This window comes from Sander lucioperca, chromosome 10 (assembly GCF_008315115.2).
Source record: "Sander lucioperca isolate FBNREF2018 chromosome 10, SLUC_FBN_1.2, whole genome shotgun sequence".
Taxonomy (NCBI): domain Eukaryota; kingdom Metazoa; phylum Chordata; class Actinopteri; order Perciformes; family Percidae; genus Sander; species Sander lucioperca.
In genome coordinates, this window is record NC_050182.1 from 29,694,455 (window position 1) to 29,712,621 (window position 18,167).

An 18,167-nucleotide genomic window follows, 5' to 3' on the forward strand; every position below is an offset into this window, starting at 1 on the left:
AATATGGGTGACCTAAGATTCTCTATACCGTCTCTTGTAAAATCAACATTTTGAAATATTATTTTTTGCTGTTGAAATAGACTACATGGTATGTGTAACTTTTTGACACACCTAGGCTACACCACTTTACACTAAGTGCAAAGCCTGCCGCCTGCTGGTGAAATACAGGCAACAACAAAAACACGCAACAGCATTGAACAGCGTTTATTGCATGACAAACCAAAAAGAAAAGGCCACACAAGTGGCAACTGAAACAACGTTTTGTTTTGGAGTCTAAAACCTACGAGGGAAGCGTCCATTAAAAAGACATTTTAGACGACTTCCTTTGGGGTGAAAAACATGTTTTGAAGCTTGAAATCTTCCAGTATTCACGGTGCCATGGCTCAGAGCTCAGATGTAGCTCAAACCAATCCGTGCGCTTGCACATACGAGCAGTTTGACCGATTACACATCGCGTGCGAACTAACCGCTTCTCGTGACAGCGGGACAGATGCTTCTCAGGCAAATGCTGCTTTCACTGCAGGAAGTGTAACGAAGCAGCACGGCGCATGCTCTTGTGCCTTTCTCACAAGCAAGAGGATGAACTATCCCCAGCTGTAAAACGGTAAGTAAAACTACGAAAATATGCTTTAAAGTAGCAGGTAGTGTTTCAGAGTTTTAGTGTAGATTCGGTGGGTTGTTGTGCACCCTCTCTGGGACGGGGGCGCGCGCCGTCGCACCGTTGTTTGCCGGGGTGTGCGTGCTGCCGCACCAACAGACGTCAGTTTGAGTGGGCGAAGGAGGGTGAGAAAGGCATGCAACTGTCCGTGTAGGAGTTGGTGATCCAACAAGGGCTACTTGAGTTAGTGTGGAACATAATGTTGATCAATTTATAGTCTGCCCTACACTGCATGGAAATGTTGTTTACCATGGACTTGACCTAACAGACAGTTTGGTTATTTCTCCTCCATTTCCCTCTATACTATGACATTGTCGCCCAGTGTATCTAACGCCTCAGCTGCTGCTTGTGTAGGACTGAAATAATATTATGGACATAATCATACTAGAATTAATGCAATAACAGTTTATTTATTATTCTGTAACTGTTTACCGAGGAGGGAGTTTACATTTCTTTTTCACCCTAATTCCTAATGACCATATAGTCCAGTGGACACTATATACATTTGACCAAAATTAGTTTATTATTTCTCAACACCTACATTTCCAGTAATTAAGGACCTTATACTTTATAATTTAACTGTAACCTTTTCAGAAATGGTATAGCATGTAACCATGTAGCTACTTAACAACAATGACAGCAGACACAACGAAATAACTGTGATTTAATAATTTGCCTAATATGACTTGTTAACAGCATACTGCAGATTTGGCTACATTTGGGGTCTTTTATTGGTACCATAAATGCAAGAAAAGTGGCCTAAATGCAACAAAGTTGGATAACACAGTGCTGATAAGATTTGATTTGAGAATTTCACTCTATATAAATTAAAAACATCTATGTCCACTGTGGCTATTGCTGCCCCGTTTTTATTTTTATTTTTTACAATTCTGGCCTTATAAACCCAGGTTTTAGTCAAAACTGTAAGCTGTTGTCGCATCATCTAGTATAATATTCATGTGCATTATCAACAGCAATATAAGAAGCAAGTCCTGCCCATGTGAGGATTATGTAATTTTAAGCCCAGTATGGTTACAGTTGCATGCCAGAAAAGACTGTGACTTGTGTGTGCATTAAATAGTATCACTGCATGCATGTGTGTGTAATCTGGATGTTAACATGCGTGCTCGGCCCTCTCTGCGTGCAGCTCTGCGGGGAGGGGTGATGGCGGGTGCTGAGGTCGCTGTGTCTTCAGGGGATCTCATGACAGTGAAGGAGGAGGAAGGGGAGTCCAGTGGCAACAACCATAAGACTCAAGTCATCTTGCACCTGCAGCCCATCCTGCATGGGTAACACATGTGTGACACAATAGAGAGGCAATTGTAAACAAATAGATAGATTTGTATAAAAGAATAGACAGTTTTTTTTATCATGATGATAGTTTTTCTCCTAAGCAAATCTTATAACATTATTCTACATCACTGCTGTTCATATTCAGTTCAATGCAGGCTTAAGTCAACAAATATAAGAGTAAGCTATGTGGAGAAAAAGCAAACCACTAACATTTCAAAAAGGGTAGATATGCAGTAACTAATCACATATTTTGCTGTAAAATTCAGAACTAGTCCACTCTCAGTTTGCATTAAATTGTTATTCTGTAAAACATGATAATTCTGTCGCCCTCTGCAGGTTAAATGATGACATTGCTAACACTGGCACTACAGTCTTGGCCATAGAGACACATCATGGTATGTGACATTTTCCCTTCACTGCTGACATTAAACTACAACAGGAATTCCTGTGAATGCTGTGCATGAAGCAACCACATTGTTGATACAGTATACTTAATTATACTTTGATTAATGAACGTATTGCTTTGCTGTTTAGTGTATAATAAAATTCCACACTGTCGCTGCAAGTGGTTGTGTTTTTGGCTTGTGATTGTTAGAAGACAGTAAAGCAGAAGGAGAAGAGATTGAGTATGGCTACCCCATCACCTGCGGAGACAGCAGAGCTGTGCTACTATTTAAGAAGTTTGTTTGCCCTGGAATCAACGTCAGATGTGTCAAAGTAAGTTTACTTGGTTAACTCAACCAGACATGATTACCTTTACATTTTGACCGTCATATATGTCTCATTCCTTTCTCCACATACTTTAAAAAAACATACGTTGGGTTGTCTTCTTCTTTTACAGTTCAATGACCAGCTCATCAGTCCCAAGCAGTTTGTACATCTGGCAGGGAAAGCCACTCTGAAGGACTGGAAAAGGGCCATCAGACTGGGAGGGGTAATGCTCAGGTAGACTTGTGAAAATGAAACAAAAACACTATGTTTGTCTGTCCTCGTCCTCATAGCTGCTGACTGATGCTAACTGTAAATCTGCATGCCCTTTAATTACTTTGTTGCATTGGGGTTAAAGTGTCTGACTTGAAACACCTCAGTCTAATGAAGTCAACAGCATATCTCATTCATATAATTGCACTTGCGCCAAGTCTGTCTGCGTTGGGGTTTGCCAGCGCATTCCAGAGGTAGTCGGTAAGCAGTGTTATTATGATAGCAGGATCAAATAACTCGCAAGCAAGCTGCTGACTGAAACTCACCCCTTTATCATGTTTGCACTTGTTCTCAGTGTTACTGTGAGTCAATACCGACTCAATAGGCAGTATCTGCTCTTTTCATCTTTATTCCTCCAGAGGTCAGATCAATGGGCTTTGTGTCAAACAAACCTCTGGAAAGCTATCGAGATTGTTCAACAAACTCAATCCACACTTTTCTTGGATACTCTTTAGTGTTCTTTTAACCTGCCTCCCCCCTCGCAGGAAAATGATGGACTCCGGCCAGATAGATTTCTACCAGCATGACACCGTGTGCAGCAACACCTGCCGCAGCACTAAATTAGATGTGCTGATCAACAGCACGCGGCTTCCTCCGGGGACCTCAGTGCAGCTGAGCCCGTCATGTCTGGCTCTTGACCTGGTTGGAGGACAGGTGCCTCCCCTGACAGGTAGATTTCAGTTGGCATTTACTGTTTGATGTTTTTTTTCTCCTACATATGCTTGGGCTGCTGTTTTTTTCACAAATCTTTGAAGCCATCTGGATATGATTTAAAGTAATTTCTGACACAAGCTGTCGGAGCTCAAGGACAATAAGGAATTAGGAAATTAACTGAACATTAAAAGCAGTCAGATACCTTTTCATAAACAAACCTGTTTCCCTACTGAGAAAGCACTGCACAGAAAAAAATATAACAATAGTAATAATAAAAACAATTGAATTTCCTTGGCAGTCTTCCTCCTGCCTACTCATGTTCAATGGAAATATGAGATGCACTCTATTTACAGTATATCCCTTTTTGTGGTCATTCAGGTGAGGCTGTGCATGATGCAGTAGAGGTAGAGGAGCCTTTGGAGGAGAAGTGCAATGCAACAGTAGAGTGGAGCCCTGGTCCAGCCCGGGAAGTAAATCACACAACAGCCAATGGACATGCTGCGAAGAGAAAGAGAGCTGACACACCTGGTAAATATAAAAAAGTATACACGGGTGCTTGTTAAACAGGATGAGGAAGAGATTTGAATTGACTGATAGGACAAATATATTGACTTTTAAGGCTGAATCAATGAACCTTTTTTGGACAAAACCAAGGAAATAAGAGCCCTCTTTATACGTCAGCCTTATTTAGCATTCATCACATAATATCTGATACTTGCACAATATGCTACACAGCAGGAAACTACTCACCTGCAGTGCTCCACTGTGACTTTTATAGGAAACACCACATGTTCTGTTTAAAAGCTTTGTAATCCGGTAGTTTACTGCAGTTTTGTATTGGCACATCATGTTATAACCTCCACTGTAAACATGGAAGTTGCGTTTACTTCTGGTATTAACAACTTTGTCAGCTGAACAAGGGCAATGTCCTGGAGGTAAATATGGAAAGGTTATAAGATACCTCTCTCTGTACTATTGGAGGAGACACAGGTTCAGCCCACTGACCTTTAGTCCTCCAGAGGCCACGCATTCGTAAGCCATGTCCTTTTAAAAGAGGCGACCCTTAATTTGCAACTGTCTATCTTGGTGGATAAAAATGTTAACTGGTGAGGAAAAGAAACTCAGATTCATCATTGCATGAATAATAAATGAAAATCTGCAGAAAAAACAATTGACAACAACTGTGCATATTAACATCCCATTACCTGCAGTCTGTCTGTCCGTGGTGTCTCGCCTCCCGCAGCCACTGCTGCTTGACACCTCTGATACATGGAGCCAATGAAACCTCTGAATCTGCAGTTGTGGGATGTTCAGCCATTCCTAGCAGACTGACCTTAAAAAGTTGCTGACCGCTAACAGGCAGAGAGTCACATCCCTTTATATTACCATTGACGACATCTGACATTTTTAAATGCGGCGTTTTCTTGCAGAGGCCTAATCTTTGATTTAAGGGCTTTTAAAGGTGACCTGATTAGGCATAGTTCCAGCTGGACCACAGTAGGTAAAATAGCCTCAAGTGATCATTTGTGTGAATGGCAAATTGCAATGCACCACTGCACAAGCGGTATCACTTGTCAGAAGGCTTAAAACAAATTGACAACTCTCAGGAAACAGACTTGCTCCTCTATCTCCAGAAATGTGTTTCTTTCCATTAGTGTACCTTTCCGACATGGTGAAATACATGAATTTAGCTTCAGATAGCTGTAAATGGGATTTGGAATATTTTCCGTGGGTATAGTGCATTTATCTTGACAGAAATTTCAGCTAAGGTGAGAGTGGGCATATTTCTTTCAAGATAAGATATCAAAGCCCCTCTGACATTTTATCACTCTAATATACTCAACTTCTATTTGGCTCAGTTTTGTACAGATCCCAAGTCATTTTTCAGTCTCCCTCCAATCTGTCCTGTCCTCCTTCCTCATCTCTTTCTAACCCATTTTCCTGCTCTTTCCTCTCTACCTCTATCACCCATTTAACATCCTTTGCTGCACTTCTCCCATTTCCTCTGTCTTGTTATATCTTTTTTTTTATTGTTTCTCCAACCCTGACATCTTTCTATGTTTCCCCTACTCAATTTATTACGCTCTTTCAAACCTTTTACTCCTCAAATCTCCCTTCCAGACATTTCTCTGCCTCCATACTCCTTCTCATTTATCCCACATTTCTTATATAATTTGCTTTGCGTTGCTTATTATTCCCATTGTGTCACAAACAAATCACCTCTATGATGCCACTTTCTCTTATTTCTCTGAAGCACTTTGTCATGTTTTCCCCACATATCATAATAATGTCCCACCAAATTGACCTTCTCTAGATGGAGTACTGAGCCTGTGGAAGGGTGTGGCAGACTCTGGGCTGATGGGCAAGGTTCTGTCCAGTCTCCAGACTGAATTATTAGCCACTCTTAAAGGAGTGGAGGTTCGCAGTGAGAAGGCCAACCTGCAGGAGATGGGTGAGTTCCCACAGTGGGACCCGGCTAACCGGACTGTGAAAAGAATTACTCTGTCAGTCAAGTAAAACAAATGTAAATCAAATTTTACAATGATTTTTAATAAAGGCTCCAGCAGCTAGATCTAGTTTGAGAAGGAAATTCATGGACATTGATTAAAAAAAAAGGGGGAAAAAGTGGTTTAGAAATGATGTGGACAATCGTATATATATTTCAAGCCTTGTAGCTGACTCTTGATGATTTTGTTTTATCAGATGCCGTCATACTTAATTCCCTGTGTAAGATGTTTGGCCTTTTAGACTCAGTGAAGCAAGCTCTGGACCTAAAGCGCAGCCAGGATGAAGAGAACAAAATCCATAACAATGTTTATGGTGAGAAAGCTGTTGATGCAACGCATGGTACATACAGTGATATCTCAGTTGATTATATCAACTAATATGCAATTTTCCCTCAGTGCCGGATGAGATGTTGGAGGAGCGGAGGAAGCAGGGATCTGATAAAAGTACCTCCTGCAAAACTCTGCCCTTGAAACACCTACAACCTCACAACCCGTCAAACAGCCGGACCCACAACTTGCTGTCTCCAGTCAAAACAAGCCCAGTGATCCAGCCTCTCTCTGCTACCGGTTTATCTGCTGCAGCTTACGCTCAGCTCACCATCAACCCTCAGCTCTTCACCCTTTTCCATGGCTCCACTGGCCAGCGCCACCATGCCAGAGCTGGCAGGATGGACAGGGATGGCTATAATGCCCCGCTGGAGAGGGAGCATGAGCTCGGTGAGACAAGGAACCAGGACAAGCTTTGCAGGCTGGGACAGGAGGGCGTGGAGGGAGAGGACACCTCAGGGATCCACAAAGAGCCTGTACAGAGGACTGTTAAGTTTGAAGAAGACCATCACCTTAGAATCGAGGAGGTAGAGGAGACGGAGGGCTTGCATGATATTGAAAAGGTGGTTTCAGGAAGAAAGGCTTCAAAGAAACATAAAAGTAAGTGAGGGAGAGAGACGATCCCAAAAGGATGCTGGACTAAGTGAGGGGATGTGCCTGAGACCTGAAGACTAAACAACGTTACTTGGTCAAACTGTACTTTTTTTTTCTTACATTCTCATATATATACTGTGGTTACTGGAGTTAACATGCACAGATTTGTTCTTGCATTGAGACATTTGAGAAGAGCATTTTGGACATGCTTTTCTAACATAGAGCTAAAATGATTCATTAATTAGTAGACTGACAGAAAATGAATTAGTTTGATAATTAATTGAATTAGAATAAGTCGTTATCTAAGTAAAAATCCCAAAATTGGGTTTTGAACTGTTGGTTGAACAAAATACGAAATATTTTGCAATATGAAGCTGTCACTTTGGGTTCCGGGAATTTGCCAATGGGCTTTTTTTTTTTTTTTTTTTTTTTTACAATTTTCTGATATGTTATAGACTCAAAGTGATTAATCAGCAATACATAGTCAGCAGTTTAATTGATCAAGAAGTAATGGTTAGTTGCAGCCCTAAAACAAAGACATCTCTCTTGTCTATTGAATATAGTATATTAGGAACAGTACTCTGTGTAAGTGTTTCTAAATGAAAGTCGGATAAATATAATATTTGGTTCTATTTATAATCTTTGGTGATAACATTTTCCCTCGTTTAAAAGTAATTTGCAGGTCTTTGTGACACATTTTTCCTCATACTTTTATAATTAGTTAATACTAGTTTTTGTAATTGAATATTTTGTGAGTTACACTTGTGTGTTGAATTTTATTATTATTATTTGGATTTTGTGAAATATATCTCACTCAAGCTTGTATTTAGGCCCTTGTTATAATGCCTAAGACCTGTTTAAGATCTATGCACCCGGCACTCCCTGTCTGAAGAATAAATTCTTCATTTTTGACAGTGAGAACTATTTATAAAGTATTGTGACTGTTAATGTGCTGTTGCTTTATGCAGAGTTTTGCTAAATAAAACTAAATACATACAACATTGTCTATCTATCTATCTATCTATCTATCTATCTATCTATCTATCTATCTATCTATCTATCTATCTATCCATTCATCCAATCACTGATGTCAAACAATCATTTTCTATTTGACAGATGGTTGAAATTGATTTTTGTGATATCACTGTTTGGTGTGTGGCTGGTAGTGCACCATGCTTTAAAGTTTTACCTCACAGATAGCAGTGTAGCAGCTGTCCTGTGAGTCACTGTTCATTTACTTTTGAAGCACCACACTGCATGCAAAGTGATAGACAGTGATGGTTTGATAGCCAGCCTTTGACAACTTCCCTCAGAACTAATACTATGTTATTATAAATCCATGCACAACACTGCCTGCGCAGATGCAGTTGTTTGTTATGGGGTCATGAGTGGCAGCTGATGAAATACTCGATAAAATGTCTTTTATCGTAGTGCAGCTGTCAGCATCATGTGGATGCCAGTCCTGTTGTTGGATTGGAACAGTGTTTTGCAACATCCTGTTCGCTTTACTGCAAATTAAACTATCATGCAGTTGAACAGATTCAGTTTAAATAAATTGCTACTCTGTGCCTTGAATACCAGTGTGTAAAATGACTGCCATGCATCAAGCAGGTGTAATTACAGGTGTTAGCCTGACAAACACTGTGCTCCTTTGGTTCAATTAAGTAATTTGCTGAGCAATCCATCGTTCATCTGTCATTCGGAGCTAACAACATTAGAGACTGAAATGTGCACTCATGTTGGAAGCCTTAGATTTCCACACCTTTAATGTTCGCACAGGACAACAAAATGAATGATGAATAGCCTGCATAATGGCATCTTGATCCAATTGGGATTCCTGGATCCACAGCTAAACGTGCCAGCCTGGCCATGTTTTAACACCAGCTTGGTTCATGCAGAGCAGTGGCTGCAGCATCAGCACTTGTGCAACAATTTCAAAGGTGAATCTCAAAGCCTGTGTAATGTTGTAATGATATACGAGAGAACACCTCGCAACATCGGACTAGTGTCCCACAACTCAATCAATCAAAAATACACAACTCTAATGCTTTTAAACCTGTTATATAGGACTATGACATGGCAGATACATACATGTACATGTCAAAGTCACAGTGGCTTGCTATATGACTATGTTTGCACAACACTGTACATAAAATTCATTAATTTATGTCAGGTATTCTCCACATACTGTGGGTAGAGAAGAAAAATGTCACCTCATCAAATGCAAATTCAATACACACAGATCTAATTTATGGAGAAATATGCTTTGCAGCTGTCATGAGGAGGTGTGAAGGCAATGCTTACCTGTCTGTCCTGTATAAAATGTGTATAAAATGTGGCAACCTCAGCCGCTAATATGACAAAAACATAATTTTTTTCAGTAAAGGTGCATAGCTGTATTAATTAGACTTTAGATAGCTGATAGGATTTTAAAACGTAAGAATTACTTTATCATTGTTAACACAGAAGTGACAAATTACAGGGGTTACTTACTACCACAAAGGCATGTAGCTGGCTCAACCTGTTGTCAGACTGATTATCCTGTACGTGTGCTGCTGGGTGCATGGTGACAGGTTTTAGGAGCTGTTTGGCAGTGTATATTAACAAATGTCTCATTAAATACAAAGACAAAATGGATGAAAATGCAGAGAAAGACATCAGCACATTGTCCCTGTCTCCACAGATACACACAACACACATTGACACTTGTTTTTATCTTTGAGAGTGACATTACATTGACTTGCATTTAGTCCCTGGAGATGTATAAACATGAACCACAACCACTACATAACCCAAACGCTGAACACTGAAAACCAAGTCTTAATTCTAAAATGTATTGTGGAGATGAAGTTTTTGAGCATAAATCCCCTACTTTGAACTTTAGTTATCACAACCACATGCCTAAACCAAATCCTAACCTAAACCTAATTCTGATCTTCACCTCAAAATCCAATTTAAAACCTCAAACAACCCTTTGGAGAAGTAAGGACAGGCAAAAATGTCCACACTTTCCAAAAAATGTCTTCATTCACAACGTCTAAAACTCCTCATGGTCCACACACACACACACACACACACACACACACACACACACACACACACACACACACACACACACACACACACACACACACACACACACACACACACACATACACACACACACACACACACACACACACACACATACATACACACACACACACACACACACACACACACACACACACACACACACACACACACTCTGGGGCTTTGCTTGGCCAACGTTTGAATACCACAGTGTCATTGGTAGTTTCTGCCGCTTGGAGGTGCCCGACTCATACTTTGTGTCAGCGAAGAAGTGGAGGCTGGGAAGGTAAGTGGGCTTGAGAAAGAAATCTCTCCCCTGAACTGTTTACCCTGACGTCAGTTTGCAGAACTAGCTCTGCCCCGTCTGCTTCAGTGTCTCTGAAACTCCTCTCAGTGGGAATTGGGGGAGTAGATGGGCTCGGCTCTACTACTCGCGCGCCCGGACCTCACGGAGTCAATGAAATGATTTCTTCTGCACATTTAAAGTGGACTAAAACAGCTACACGATGAACACCTGCGCCTTTCTGTTGATTTTGACTGTTCAGATCTACGCCGATGGAATTGAGGGGCCAACAGGTAAGCCGCATATTCATCTCGGTCTCCGAAACGCAGTTGTGAAGTTTTTACATGTGGATGAAACTCCACTGAAAGCAAAAGCGGAGCGAATCTGGCGAAGGTGCCAACTTTGTGTCCCCTTTCCCACGTTACTGCGTCTATCTGCGGCGTACTGCTGCGTCCCATGATATACGGCACTATATCCAGCAGAAAATAAAAACAAATTATTGAATAACTTTGTGAACTATAGTATGAAGTTTTCCTAGTGCCAGACTCCTGCAAAAATGTTAGTTATTTAGGAGGACTTCGTCTGGGTGTTTCTGGGGAAAGCTCCCATTTCCCAAAACAACACAATCTTCTGCGCTACACTGCTTCTGCCTTTTTGCTATTGCTCAAGCATATTTAAAGGCGCCAGGTAGCCTAAAAGGTGTTCAAGGTTGTTATCCAAAGTTAGAAATCAGTTAATTCAGAGCGACAGATTTCCATTTAAAACGGAATTAACGACACTACCACGACCATTGGCCAATTTAGTCAATATTTGTGAACATGAATCTCCCAAATTCCAACAGCCTGAATCAATCTGTGACGACATCCAGAGACCAAAACCTGGGGCTGAGCCATATCGAGTTTGGGTTGCATAGTTGTATGAGAGACTCCCTAAAAGTTAACATCTTAATGAGGATTGTAGCATTGAAATGCTTATTGATTTTTGAAATCCAATTCTCATTATAGCCTAATATCCCAAGATGTAGTCTTCCACTGTGGGGAATAGTCAGATTCAATCTCAAAGCAGTCTTTTTTCCTCATGTGATGCCTCTGGTCTTTTGGGTTGTGAGCTATAGAAGACATATTCATGCTCACAGATATATCTCCTATATCCTCCAAGATGAGGAAAATTATACCTGTTCACATGTTAAAAGTCCTCTTTTCTGTTTTTATGCTGTATTGTAACATGGCGAGAATGTGTTTTTCAGATTGAAGGCTTCAAATCATGCTATTTCCTAGATTACATTTTTTTCGAAATATGCTTTGACTTTTTTTCCCCCCCCATTTCATTTTTATTATCCAGTAAGATGAATGAATCTTTCCAATTTTGAAAATCAGCCATATTAGAGAGAAGGAAAGAGAGAGGCAGAGTAAAAATAAATGTCTTTTATAGAAATGACTTGACACAGAGCCTTTCATATTCATTCACATTCATGTTTTCAAAATCAGCTTTTTTCCCCTGAATTGTATTAGTCATTTATGAAATGTAGCCTAATTATAGTGTTGTATTTTTTGGATATTTTTTTCTAAAGGCTAAAAGGATTTGGTCCTGTTACACACACACACACACACACGCACGCACGCACGCACGCACGCACGCACGCACGCACGCACACACACACACACACACACACACACACATACATACATTTTACCCCAGTAGAACAGTAAAACCAGGGTAATAAGGCAGCAATATTGATAACATTTACACTGCAGGCTGCTTCAACACTATATGGAGCACAGTGTTTGTCACATGCATGTTGGAAAAAAGCTTGATTAGGCTGAGATCATTTGACTCTGTATTTTTTCAGAATTTGCCTATTTCTCACTGGCAGCTTCTGTTTCAGGAAAACCTAGTAATACTCATAATAACATGTATAACTCAACAACAACAACAACGAAACCATGCAAGCAGAATGTGTATTGTCAAGAGCTGAATGGAGCAGATCATTAAGAGGAATGGGCTCTGACATATGAAGGATTAAATCACACACAGGTAATTAAAAGAGCTGAATGGATCAGTGATGCTTCACTACAGCTGTCAACAGAAATTTACATAGTGTCGGTTTTTTTTGTTTGTTAACTGGAGTGTTGTAAGCCTCGCCGTCTGCGCTGTTGCCCTTGCATTAGCAGCTAATAGTTACCGCTGCTAGTTTTTGTGGTTTTTGATCCCCTTTGGCCTGACTCCCTTCATGCTTCTCCACCTGCCTACATCCTATAGGAAGAACTCAAGATGCAAAAATACAACCTTGACTTCCACAATCTTCAGAGTGTCTCTTTTGATTAACACTCTGCCGTTAATTGCTGTCATTGTGTGAAGACCACACCTTGACCTTGAATGCTTAATAACAGTTAAGACTCCGCTGGGGATTTCATGCCTTTTTCACTCAATGTAATCCACATTTTCTTTCTTGCTTATGCCGCCGTCTGTCCAGGCCGTCAGTTCAGGGGAAGCAAAATTATTAGAGGCTAAGAAAATATAGAGGCTCTCTGCTGCACTGGACTGACTGTAGTAAGGTTGATATAAAATACATTCGCATCATTTTTTCTCAGACACAAATAGGTTATGAACATGAAAGTCCAGTTTGCGGGTCCATGTGTTGGGTTTTCTTATTCTGTAAAACTCAATGTGTCACTTTCACTCCTTTGTTGTCTCTTATGGGAATTGAATGAATGTTCACTTACCATCTGTCAGCTCTATTAGCAGCAAATGTTGTCAACTGAGTGGTGTAATTATCCTGTGTCTCATGACTCGTTTCCCGGTTTGATCTAAAGTTAAGGCATACTGTCCTTTTTGCTTATTTCAGTGAATAAGATAACACTTGGATCGAGATGAAAAGGACTGTGAAGCCCAGACTGTCTAGTTAAAGCATGGCATAGAATGAATAATACTTTAGGGCTTCAAGTTTACATTGCATAAACATCAGCAGCAGCGCTGGGAAACGTAACATTGGAACACCAGCACATATGTGTGAAGGAATTAACGCTGCAATGATATTTTGTTAATCAAATAATCGTTTAAGTATATATATTTTTAAGCAGAAATGTCGAACATTTGCTGGCTCCATTTTCTTAAATGTGAAGATGTGATGCTTTTCTTTGTCATACATGATTTAAAAAAAAAAACCTGAATATCTTTGGGTTATGGACAATCAGACAAAACAAGGCATTTTTTAATTCTTTTTTTCTGACATTTTCTAGACAAAACCCACCAACATATACAAGCATGAACAGGTGCACTGACACACGTATACATGCAGTAAACAGACAGAAAAAAACACTTAAGAGAACAAACAGGATATAGAGAATGATCTATATCCTGGAATAAAGAGGACAAATATTTATTGCATGACCAAAGTTGTTAACATGAAACATATTTCTTCAAAAGAATTGTCTCGACACTATTAAAATGTTCTTGCTGTACCAATTTAAATGTGTTTCTTTTTTATTGCAAAGGGTCATTATTGTTCCATTATTCTTCTCACAGTGCTTATTTGTAGCTGATGAATGCTGGTTCTTGAGAGTCCATTAGATGTGTTCACTATAATGGGCATCTAACTGAATGGAAAAAGAGTGCTTGAGATATATTGTGAATTATCATAGGAAAAAAAGTAACCATCATGTAGAAAATGTTGCCTCGCACCACAGAGTTGCAGCAAATCCACAAAGTGGAAGTGTTCCCTGCAGGAGCCAGGCCACCATCTGTGGATGGAGGGTGAGAGGCGGAGAGATTGGGCCTAAATCAGACTCCTGACAAGACTGGTTGATTTCCATCTTTGCGGGATCACGGGCAGTAATTCAGAGAGCAGATGGAAAACTTTGCAACAAGGATGGAGGGGATTGGAAGGGGAGAAAATGGGAGAGAATTTTCAGAGAGAGAAGCTGAGAACGACAGAGGGATTTATTCAGATACATTGTCAGGGTGTTTTGCTTTCGGCCGAGGCCACAGCAGGACTGTTGCTTGTTTTGTGTGTCCATTATGCCTTCAGCACGAGTGAGTGATTAAACAGGGTGCTGATGAGAGTAGTCTTCTACTCTGCAGCGTGCCTCTCTTCCATTTTCTGTCTCTGATCTATTGTAGTGTGGGGCTATGTGGAGGAGAGCCAGCCCCCTGATTGGCTTACTCATTTCACAAGACTGCAAGATGAAACACATCCATCTAGTGTATGTGTTCAAACAATTCTGCTTAATACCAAGTGCCGTGATTGGTACACCATATCACTGAAAGCGCATGACCAATCAGGGGCCTCCCCTGTCTTGAGCTGGTCACATTGCTCATTTTCTCGTGATGCATCTCACCTTAGTTTGTGCTGTGCTGAGTGTGCAGACATTGTTTTTATGCTAGACTGCAGCTCACACACATCTTGTGATGCTTAATTAATCCTGCTGAGCATTTTGTTCTCATTTTAATTATCAAGCACGGAAGTATTGCCATGCAAGGAGGGTCCCGCAGTACCGAGTGACTCAGCCTTGACACTGATGCTAGCAAGAGCTGGAGCTGCCGCCACTCTCAGCTCTTCAGGGTAACAGTGAGACCTTCCAGCGTCCTGGAAAAGATGCCAAGACTGAGAGATTTACAGTCAGTGGCCTGCATGGGCCCGTCTTTTCCTTTCCACTCTGCAGCGACAGTCACAGTGCAGACTTCTCGGCTCCCTCAGCCAGGTGTTATTAATGTGGTATTGATCTTTCAGGCAAGTCCATTTTACTTAAATTTGATCAAAGTGGCATCCTGTCTGTGTCCTGCAAGTTTGATGTAGGAGTGGGAATTAGCCAGCCAGGACTTGCATGACGTAATACAAGGAGCCTGTGTTTGCAGCAGAGAAATGTCAGCAGCATTGTGTAGAGCAAAGGACGGGAAAAATCCCCTAAACATGAAAGAGTGGGCCTCATTTCCATAAGAAGGCTGTATATATCACAAATAAGCCACACATTATCCTCTTGATGCGCTGGTCTAAAATGACCGGACTATTATACTCATCATCACTTAAAAGCATATGTTTTACTTGAATAATGGACAGGGAAATGTATCATTTAACGGTAAGATGGGCCGGGGTTTATACCCTGGATATGAAGGAGAGTGAGACTGCGTAGCTCGAGCACATGCACAGATGTGTAATTATCCAACAAAGGAATAAGCAGGGCTGTGAGTTGCAGTTCCTGTGTTTTCTTCCCCCAAGGTATCGAGCTCCAGACTGCAAAAAGTGGGTCTGGAAGAATGATGCTGCGAGTGCTGCTCCTGAGGAAACAAAGCCTCCCGAGCAGTTTATATTTAGCCCACTGGCCGTGTTTCAGCTCTTTACCTTTCTCCTATGTCAACACATTTACACACAGATTCTTCCGGCCCTCTGTTGTTGGTGTATGTAGTGTGTCGCGAACGCTCAGGTCACTGGAGTCAGGGTTCAGGATTAGGCCAGGATTGCACTGTTGAGATGTGATCCGTTGTTGAGCTGCCTGTTGTCCTCTGTGTATTAAACCCTCAGTGAAATCTGAACCGCTGACACTCCTTTAAAAGTCAAAACAGTCTTTTCAGGACATTTCTCTCCCCGGTGGTGTAATGGATGCAGGCTTTAGTTGCCTTTGTGCCACGATGCCTGCTCTCTAAGGGGAAGTTGTATTTCTGGTTTGACTGGTCCCTTTGGGCAAAAAACATATCCTCTCGGAGACCCAGCCATGAACCCGAACACTTATCACCCTGATGTATCTTACTCTTATTAAACTGACACTCTTTCACATAAACTTCATAAGGACAGTGGAAATTGAACAGCATTAAAGTGTAACAGAGCATGGATAATGGCTAGTGTGCCGATTTAAAAGAGCACAGTATTTGAGGCCTCTAAGCAAAACTGAGCTCTTTAAAAAGAAGAAGCCATATCTGCTCAGTTTAACAGCCTCTAGCTTGTATTGCTTTTCCCCGTTTGCTGTTGAATTGACGGCGCTCTGTCTCTCTTTCCGTGCAGCGAAGGCGCATGGCACAGAGGTGACACTCAGCTGTGACAGCTGCTGTTGCTGGTGGGTTATGGGTAGGTCATGGCAGCTGTGGTAGCACAGGTGCCAGCTGGCGGTAAATCAGCAAACGGACTGATTCCAAACCTGTTGAGCACATATAACATGTATGAAGCACTTGGTTTTAAAGTCTTATTAACAAGAGTGTGATGTTGACTTACCTTGTTTTTTTTTGGCAGGATGACATTACTGGGGTTGATGTCATCATATTCACTTAAACTGGAATTGCATGGTTTTCATGAGAGTGACGTGAATGTTGCATGCAGTTTCATCACAGTTCCATGCAAAGAAATTGACGCAGCAGTCTGGCAGTTTTGGTAAAAAAAAACAACAACATTTTTGTTATTATTGCAGAATGCATGTAATCCTTATTCTACTCTGGACTACAGGGGCATTGCATTGGCATCTTATTTAAATGTAAACTGTACAGTAGAAAACAGTGTATATGCAGAGTATGGTGGCGTGTCATGATATGCTAGCAGCACACTGGCTTCTGACCGCCAGTAGTGTTGAAAAGCTTTTGTCAAGTGATGCTTTGTTCTGTTTCAGGTGCTGAAGTGAGACAGAGCAAAAGCAGAGCCTATTGATTTCTCAAACACAGCCTGTCACAGTCAGCTTATTGTCTTCTTCCTCTTGAAACTCTCCTTTTGATCCTACATGACCTCCCATCACATTCCTCCTCACTTTGACATGCTGTTATTCCAGCAGATGCTCATGGGAACCAGTGCCTTTTTTCAAAAAAAAAAAAATCCCTTTCCCTCTTGACCGTTACTCTTTGTATTGTTGTAAGATATTTCAGGGGCAAGCAGTTGAGTTTTTCCTTTTTTTTAATCATTTCCCTTGCATGGTATGCAGTATGAGAAATTCAAGTCACTCATTAGCAGCTGTTTCATTGAAATGTATTATATATATATATATATATATATATGTGTGTGTATATATATATATATATATATATGTGTGTGTGTATATATATATATATATATATATATATATATATATATATATATATATATATATGTATGTATGTATGTATGTATGTATATATATATGTATGTATGTATGTGTGTATATATATATATATATATATATATATATATATAGCCATATATATTTATTTCTTTTGACAAGGTGATATAGTTGCCTGAGAGCAAAAAGATGAATTTCTATTTGCTGTCCAGTATATTTAGACAGTATGTGAGTCAGTCCTGCAGGGACACTAATACTAAAATATAAATAATAATTTTATATGTAATAAAATAATAAGAGAGACATAGCTCCTGACGAAGAAAATACATGCCCTTTATCTTCAGATTACTGTGCTATTATTGTGTAGTTCAGAAAAGGGTACAACACTATTCCTCATAATGCCTACATATGTACTTGGATGTTAAGCTCTGTTTATACTGACCTAGAGAGGTGTGCCAGGTGGGATAGCCTTGACAAACCTTCCTTCAGGGCACGCTTCACAGCCCCCCCATGGCTCTCCAGGGTCCTCCTCCTGGTGATTGCTGAGCTGCTTGGCGTTCCTGAGAGACAGCTCTTCAAACCGTTTAGAAGACTTTTGTTTGTTCCTGCGCTGGCCGTCTGACTTGGCCCACCAGCTAAGGGGAGGTTGGGAATGGTTAGTGATTGCCCAAAGGGATGAGAGGCTCATGAGTGGATTGAAGTGGGCACCAAAATGACCCAGAACCTTGTTTGAGGAGCCTTTCATGTTTTCTTCTACACTCAGTCCAAGACCATGTCCACTAATAGTG

The 18,167-nt window shown here is 40.7% G+C and overlaps 2 protein-coding genes across 6 annotated transcripts in view; both read left to right on the forward strand.

The window, feature by feature from the left end:
* Positions 1-115: 115 nt before the first annotated feature.
* On the forward strand, positions 116-8,009 carry LOC116049289 (glucocorticoid modulatory element-binding protein 1-like). Of its 2 annotated transcripts, none has more exons than XM_031298813.2 (10): positions 116-604; positions 1,806-1,947; positions 2,288-2,346; positions 2,550-2,668; positions 2,793-2,896; positions 3,418-3,602; positions 3,965-4,114; positions 5,901-6,038; positions 6,290-6,406; positions 6,490-8,009. In XM_031298813.2, the coding sequence occupies exons 2-10, from the start codon at positions 1,823-1,825 to the stop codon at positions 7,026-7,028; spliced, it is 1,536 nt and encodes a 511-aa protein (XP_031154673.1). In that variant the 5' UTR covers positions 116-604; positions 1,806-1,822; the 3' UTR covers positions 7,029-8,009. The 2 variants fall into 2 exon arrangements, with proteins under 2 accessions (XP_031154673.1, XP_031154672.1); XM_031298812.2 differs by having other exon boundaries at positions 118-604; positions 2,547-2,668.
* Positions 8,010-10,386: 2,377 nt separating this feature from the next.
* The window catches only part of ptprub (protein tyrosine phosphatase receptor type Ub), a 166,368-nt gene continuing 158,587 nt past the window's right edge, over positions 10,387-18,167 (forward strand). For 3 of the 4 annotated variants that reach the window (XM_031298759.2, XM_031298760.2, XM_031298762.2), the window contains exon 1: positions 10,388-10,662. In XM_031298759.2, coding sequence (XP_031154619.1) covers positions 10,593-10,662 — 70 coding nt within the window. In that variant the 5' untranslated portion in view covers positions 10,388-10,592. Of the gene's footprint in view, positions 10,663-18,167 lie in introns of all 4 variants that reach the window. The other variant, XM_031298758.2, reaches the window with a different exon arrangement.

Coding starts and splice junctions, on each gene's coding strand:
- LOC116049289 (XM_031298812.2), top strand. CDS start 1,823: ATGGCGGGTGCTGAGGTCGCTGTGTCTTCAGGGGATCTCATGACAGTG. Junction 2,669..2,792: donor TCAACGTCAGATGTGTCAAA/GTAAGTTTACTT, acceptor CTTCTTTTACAG/TTCAATGACCAGCTCATCAG. Junction 4,115..5,900: donor AAAGAGAGCTGACACACCTG/GTAAATATAAAA, acceptor GACCTTCTCTAG/ATGGAGTACTGAGCCTGTGG.